This window comes from Nannospalax galili, unplaced genomic scaffold, assembly GCF_000622305.1.
Source record: "Nannospalax galili isolate Female #2095 unplaced genomic scaffold, S.galili_v1.0 scaffold1027, whole genome shotgun sequence".
NCBI classification, from domain to species: domain Eukaryota; kingdom Metazoa; phylum Chordata; class Mammalia; order Rodentia; family Spalacidae; genus Nannospalax; species Nannospalax galili.
The window spans coordinates 985469-993148 of record NW_008355723.1 but is presented as its reverse complement, the minus strand read 5'-3'; the positions used below and the strand labels follow the sequence as shown (position 1 = coordinate 993148).

General features: G+C 39.0%; 1 protein-coding gene across 2 annotated transcripts in view; it reads right to left on the bottom strand.

The window, feature by feature from the left end:
- LOC103750134 (protein FRA10AC1) overlaps nt 1-7680 on the bottom strand; it is a 36606-nt gene that overhangs the window by 3328 nt on the left and 25598 nt on the right. For both annotated transcript variants that reach the window (XM_008853087.3, XM_008853086.3), the window contains exon 12: nt 5768-5806. In XM_008853087.3, coding sequence (XP_008851309.1) covers nt 5768-5806 — 39 coding nt within the window. The remainder of the gene's footprint in view (nt 1-5767; nt 5807-7680) is intronic.

Below are 7680 nucleotides of genomic sequence, written 5' to 3'. Positions count from 1 at the left end.
TTTTTTTGAGACAGGGTTTCCCTGTAGCCCCAGCTGGTCTGGAACTTACTACATAGACCACAATGGCCTCGATCTTGCAGAGATCCACCTACCTCTGCCTCCCAAGTGCTCCTACCATGCCCAGCTAAAGATTTATTTTAAATTATGTGTATGTGAGTGCAGTGCCCATGGAGGCCAAAGATCCCTTAGAGCTAGAATTACAGGTGGCTGAGGTGCTTAATGTGGGTGTTGAGAATTGAACTCAGGTCCTCTGCAAGAGCAGAGGTCTGCAAGACTCTTAACCACTGAACCATTTCTCTAGCCCCATGAAAGTTTTTTTTTAAGTAGTTATAAAGTATTTAACAATACTTAACCTATAATTAATAGGAATTTATATTGTTTACTTTTATTTTTATTTTTGGCAATGCTTGGGATTAAAACCCAGGGTCTCAAGCATGCTAGGCAAGAGCTCTACAGAGGAACCACAGCCCAATCTGGCTGTTTTCTCTGGTTGTTGTACAGTGTGCATCTCTGTTCAAATATACCTGATTCTATCTAATTCATTCCAAGTAAATAATCAAATTCCTAAAAGCAGTATTACTGGCTGTATGTTATGTGCTTTAAACTGATTTATAGTGCTAGATTTTCCTCAAGAAAAAGGGTTACAGAATTTTCACTCGGAACAATTTCTGAGAATGCCTTTCTTCCAAGAACAATTTCTGAGAATGCTTCTTTCTTCCAAGAAACAGGCTTTTCTATTTAATGTAATAAGCATTATCTTTACAAAATGTCTGAAAAATGTTTTTCATAATTTAACTGGCCAGTCTCACATAGAAACTTAGTTCTTGATGAATTGGCCCTCATTTAAGTATGTTCTTTAACAAAACTCTTAACTTACATGACTTTCATATGATTAAAAAAGAAGAAACTAAATCAAAGAATTATACTGCAAGACATAATTCCCTTATATGAGTTAATATTGGAGTTTTTCCTTTAACTCAAATTTGGTTTGTCAGTACAGACTGTCCCTCAGTTCGCACAACACAAAATAAAGCAGCATTGATCACGGTGGCCCTAGCCTTTTACCTGCTGGACTCTGATCCTCAAATCAATGTGCCTGCCTAAACTTTGGTCCTAACTGAATCTGTTGTGGCACCAATTTTAACAAATATCAGGGGGAGGGTGCTGTCTAATGATCTACATACACACGATGATGAAATCATAAAGTCTTGGGAAGCAGTTTCCTGCTCATGACAAGCCATCACTAGAATTCCTAGTGTCCCAATTGATGAGAAGAACAAAATCTTCAACTCACTGAGGTAAAGAAAGCATAGAACCAAATAGGCCTGATAAAGTTATCTCTACAGTGTTACTTTGTTAAGGTGTCAGAGAACAAAATCTGTATGTCCTTTAAAAGTAGGCAGCTGATTTCACAAAGCCTTATCACAACCTCACCCCTTGTTCCCGCCCAAGAATATGTCCCACAAGTTAGCTTTCATACACCAATTTTATTTATATATGTGTCTGTATGGTGTGCAGGTGTGTGAAGTTGTGCACATATTATTCCTCAAGTGCTGTCCACCTTGTTTCTTGACAGGGCCTTTCACTGGCATTGAGCCCACCAGACAGGTTAGGGCTACTGACCAGTGAGCCCCGGAGATCCACCTGTCTCCACATACTCAACACTAGGATTCAATGTTCATGCTACCATGCCTGGCCCATTTTTAAAAAACATTTATTTATTTTGTGTTATGTGTATACATGTGCAGGTATGGATGTGCATGCACAGGTGTACACATGCCAGGAAGCATGTGTAGAGGCCAGAGCACAACCTGCAGGAGTTGGCTTTCTCCCACCACCATGTGCATTCCAGAGATAGAACTCTGGTATCAGGTTGGCAGCAAGCACCTTTACCCAATGAGCCATCTTGTCAGCCTTGAACCAGCTTTATAATGTGGGTTCTGGTAACTGAATTCATGTCTTCATGCTTGCACAGCAACACTGTAGCAAGTGAGCTATCACCTCAGCTCCTACACCAATTTTCTGACACCAGATAATCTAATTTTACTTAAAAAAATCAAATCATCTTAGAGCATTATAAAATAAATCCCTTTGAAAGCATATCCATTGAAAAGGTGGTCAAATAGCCTTAGAGAATCAAATCTTTAAGACTAGAATAAATGACCTTTAAGGTCCCTTCCAACCCCATAAACCTAAAACTTCCTGGTTCCCTGGGGGTGAGAGTCACTGTAAGTCATTGCTATAACTGCAACAGCTAACCAGAAATGGGAGGAAGAGTACTGCTAAAGGAACATGAAGAAAGATCACTACAAAATGATGCTCTTACAGCACCACTGTCAGACCTCTGCAGTAATTATTGTCAGAAAGGCCTTTAGCTCTTTAGTTTACATTTATTTATTTATTTACTTATTTACTTATTTACTGTGGGGGGTGCATGCGATGGGCCATGTGTGGAGGTCAGAGCACAGCTTGCAGGAGTCAGTTCCCTGCTCTGCTGTGCGGGTTCCAGGGATCACACCCAGGGTGTCAGGCTTGGCCTTTACCCACAGAGCCATCTCATGGGCCCACACCCTGTAGTTCTATTGGTCTCTGGAGGTCTTTACTCCAACTCTACTTTTAATGAGTCATTCACTGTAACACTTCCAATAATAAGCAGTGTCCAATCTATCTTCTGAGGAAGCCCATTTCCTCCATTCCTTTTGTCAGACAGTTCTAAGTGTAAAGCTTTTCCTTAAATTGAGGCAAAAATCTGTTTCCCGGCCATTTTTATCCATAGTCTCTAGTTCTGTGAATCAACCTAAAATAAGTCTCCTACATAGTAGCAGCCTCCAAATAACCCCTCTTTCCATGTCCTCCTCCTCACCTCCTCTCATTCCTTCACTTTTCTCCAAACTAACATCTGCAGTTCTGCCAACATTCTTCCTAAGACACAATTTCCAGTTCTCTTAATACACTGGTGATTCTATTCTTGACCTGCTTCAAGCCTCAATGTTCTCTTTAGAGTGTGGTGCCTAAATGCTTTGAGTTTTCCCAAATGCTTCGGGTTTTGTGGCTATTATGTAACTAAAAACTCACTCCACTGAAGAAATGGCTACTAACCATAATAAATGGACAGATCTTAACTTTTGATCGATTCTAGAGAACAAATACAGAATCTGTCTGATGTCTGCATTTTTCTTTTAGCTGGCATAATAACAGAACCTCAGGTTATCAAGGACTTTATATCAGACACATACAATATGTATCTGTCTTGTCATTTGATAATTTAACAAACTTGGCCTGTTTAGATCCATTTTACAATAGAAGCAAGACCCAGATCAGTTATTTAATGTGGCTCTATCTACTTACCTACCTACCTACCTACCTACCTACCTACCTACCTATCTATATCTGTCTAAATTAGAATATAAATAATAATAGGTCTACATTTGATAGCAAGAGCAAAGAACATTCAGAATTATAAACCTGTATTTAATCCTAGGTCTAGTTCTGTCATTATTTGACCTTGGATAGTTCCTTAAATTTTCCAGTTCTCAGGAGCTCTCCCCGAACAGCCTAGTGGCCCCAAGTCATCACAATTGAGTGTCCTCTAACTGGACATGGTTGCATATTGGGAGATTGAAACAAAAGGATTATGGGTTCATGGAAGGCTGGCTTGGGTACACAGCAATATACTGTCTTAAAGTATATACATTTAAAAATAGGGGCTGGAGAGATGACTCCACAGGTGAGAGCACTGGCTTCTCTTGAAGAGGACACAGGTGTGATTCCCAGCACCCACATGGTGACTAGAAACCATCAGTAACTCTAGTTTCAGGGCAATCCAATGTCCTCTTTTGACCTCCATGGGTATTGCACAACACAGGCGCACTTACTTACATGCAGGCAATATACTCATACATATAAAATAAAAATAATAAATATTTAAAATTTTTAAAAATTTCAAAGGGTAGTTGGAGAGATGGCTCAAAGGTTAAGAGCATTAACTATCTTGCAGAGGACCTGAGTTCAGTTCTCAGCATCCACATCGGGTAGGTCACAGCCATCTATAACTCCAGCTCCTGGAGAGCCAACGCTCTCTTCTGGGCTCTGTGGGCACCTGCACTCATGTATATGCATATGCATACAAGCACACACATATGCATAATTAAAAATAATAATAATAATTTAAAAATAGGGGCTGGAGAGATGGCTCAGTGGTTAAGAGCAACCCCAGGTTCAGTTCCCAGGCGCCCACATAGCAGCTAAATGTCCTTAACCCCAGTTCCAGGTAATCCAATGCCCTCTTCTGGCCTCCATAGGCAATGCACACACTGGTACACTTACATGAATGTAAACATTCATACATATAAAAATAAAATAATGAGTCAAATAATTTAATTAAAAAATACAAATAGTTCTCTAAACCATAGAGGGGGAAAAAAAAACCTGACAAATGGATGTCTCCTTCTATAAACCCATAGAAGAGTCTTCTCTTAAAAGCTGCCAGGAGGAGCTGGAGAGACAGCTCAGTGGTTAAGAGCACTGACTGCTCTTGCAAAGTAGGCAAAAAGCCCAGCCCTATGAGGATCAACTGGCAGTTGATAGCTGCTGGGAGAGAGTCAGTAGTTTCCTTAACAAGCATGATACCTGTTAGGTTGACCAGACTCCAAGGGATAGACCCACACCCAAGAGCACTTGGGGAACACACAGGCAACACACTCATACACATAAAATAATAATAATAATAATAATAATAATAATAATAATAATAATAATAAAAGTTTTAAAAGCTGCCAGGAAATGGGGCTGTAGAGACAGTTCTGTGGTTAAGAGCACTGTCTTGCAGAAGACCTGGGTTTGGTTCCCAGCACCCACATGGCAATTACAATCATCTGCAACTCTGGTTCCAGAGAATCTGACACCCTCTTCTGACCTCTGCAGGTACTATACACACAGGCATACATACATACATACAGACAAAACACTCATACACATAAAAATAAATAAATATTTTTTAAGTTGCAGGGAAAAGCCAAACATGGAGTTCTCTTTATTATTTTTTAAGTACTATTAACCATTCTCCTGGGGTTTCATTATTCAGTTTGGCTGTTAAGAACAGTAGCTAGGCTGTGGTCTCGTTTTGCAGTCACAAGAACTGTTTCAGTTAGAAGTATATGACTCTATTTCTGCCTTCACATTGCTGTTCTACCTGTTTTCCATTATTCGTACATATTTTTTATAAGTCAATGTAAATTTTTTTTAATATTGAAGGGAAAATATAGAATTGCAGAAATAATTCAGCAAAATCAATCTGTTTTTGTGAAGTGAAAATCACAGGACTAACTAAAATACATCAGTAACCAGTACCAAATACACATTTCAATCAAAATCACCCAATTATCACTCAGACTCTAGCAATATAAGCAGTTTTCCTTAAATCTTAACTACCTTCACTTCCATTCCAACCTCAGCCTATATTTCTCTTCCTGAACATTTTACAGTGTGGAAATGAAATGCATATTCACTATATTTACTGAAAAAATACGTAATGGTCTGTATGATTAAAATAAGAAACTTAATTGTTCTTAACTGTGGAATAAACATTCACTTTTTGTCCTCTTTGATTTTTTTCATGTTGTATAAAAACAAAAGTTAATTCACATCAGAGCAGGATAACAATATAAAAATCCCAAGTTGCAAATATTTTGACTCTAAATCTATTTGATTAAAAAAAAAAAACAAGACAAAACAAAACAAAACAAAACAAAAAAGCCTTGATACTTACTGTCTCTAGCACCTTCTGATTTCTTAGAGGATGAATGTCCTGAAAGGAAACAGCATTGTTTTATTAAGTGTCATCTTCAGATGATGTTGACAGTTGTAACTCTAATCATAAATTCTTCCCAAGTCTGCTTTTCTTATGTCATAAATAAGAACTTCACTATTTCCTGATCTTCATGGTCCTTAGTCTTATCTCCTCAATTAAAATGTTTGGTTCTTTTAGGAAGGGATCATATGGTATGTATTCATAGAGCCTCGTATAGCTAACCTAAAACAAAAATGAGCACCTATGAAAAGTCCCATATTGCTAAAAAAACACCACAGGTTACAAAGTAATAATTTCTTTTACCTGTGGATATGTTCAACATCTCCACTGAAGAATGTACAAATATTCATTTTTCACAATACTTTTCCAAGGTCATATATAAATAGGAAAAGGTGATGTTGAAGAAGATCAGCACGGCATGATCAGTAAGCACCTACCAATGAGCTACATCCCCAGCTAAACTCCACAGTTATATGCAATTAACAAGAAGACACATACTTTTGTCATGGAAGAAAAATTTTCATCTCTGCAGTGGTTATTGAGGAAGACAGGAAGAGAAAAGCATTGAAAATCTGTTAGTATGTACAGAGCCTTCTGTAATAGGACCTCAGGGCAGAGGTTTTTGAAGGGGAGTAAAGTAAAAAGGAAAGGTAAGATCCAGTAACAATTCCTCCAACCTTGGATGAGGGGTCTGAGAAGTCAGTTTCAGCGGTTTCAGTTTTAGTAGCTAAAGGGGGTACAAGAACTACAGGGTAAACAAGGAAATGCTTGTTGACAGATACCAAAAAGGCTTATAGGTCAAAAACAACAACAACAACAAAAACAGAGCAGGGGAGTGGGTGGGGGTGTGTATGCCAATTAGTCTTACCCAGAGGCTGACTGACATAATTAAAGCAAAGCAGAAAAGTGTAGATTTGAGCTAAACGACCAGGGAAGCTTGCTGGCAATTACAACCACCTGACAGTTGAGGGATTACTGTGGGTAGCAGTGGGTTCCTTTCCCCTGGAGATGCTAAAGCACAATGAGAACAACCAATGATAGCTTCTCTCACACTTTGCTGTGTGGATGAAGCACAGAAGACCAGCAGAGATCTCAAATGGCTCACTTCTAACAAACTCCCAAACAATGGCAATGCCACTGGCCGGAGTGCCACTGGGTTGCTCTTTGAAAAGCATCCTTTCGAGTATGAGTCTAGAACTGATTTCTGAAGTTTCTTCCACTCCAAGAAAATGGGTGAATTCACTGATTCACTCACCTAATGTATTAAATGCCTACCATGTTGAGGAAACATTGTGTTAGGAACTGGGAGACAAACAAGTCACACAGAAAATAAATGATTCCAAGAATCCTATGCATGTCTAAAGTGCAAGGTGCTGTCAGAATGCAAACTAGGGATTGAATCTTTTGAGGAAATGGGATAGATGTTATTAAGAGGGCTTTCCAAGTAGTGAAGCTAAAGGGAAATGTGAAGGATGAGGTGCCCTGGGGATGGTGGTGAGAGAGCCACAACCTTGGATCTTGGGCCAAAGAGAGTCTCCCTAGGTACTTTGTTTCTTGTCTGAGAAAGCAGACTTTTATTCAAAGTCAAGCTACCAATCTTACTTTTCTCTGTGCCCATCCATTCTACCATGGGCATGTAGCTGTCCACCCAGCCATTCACTTAACATTTCCTATGATGGGACTACAAAGCTAAGGGAGTCTCACACAGAGACAAAGAGACGTGTAGGGGATAAAATCAGGACAGTAAGCAGATATGAGGACTTCCAGCAGTGAAAATTTAACAGTGATGTCTAAGCACTTGTTAATTATTGTTCAAGTTTGTTCCAAATTAAGGTCTGGGTAGAGACAAACTCTTCCTTGATTCAGAATAA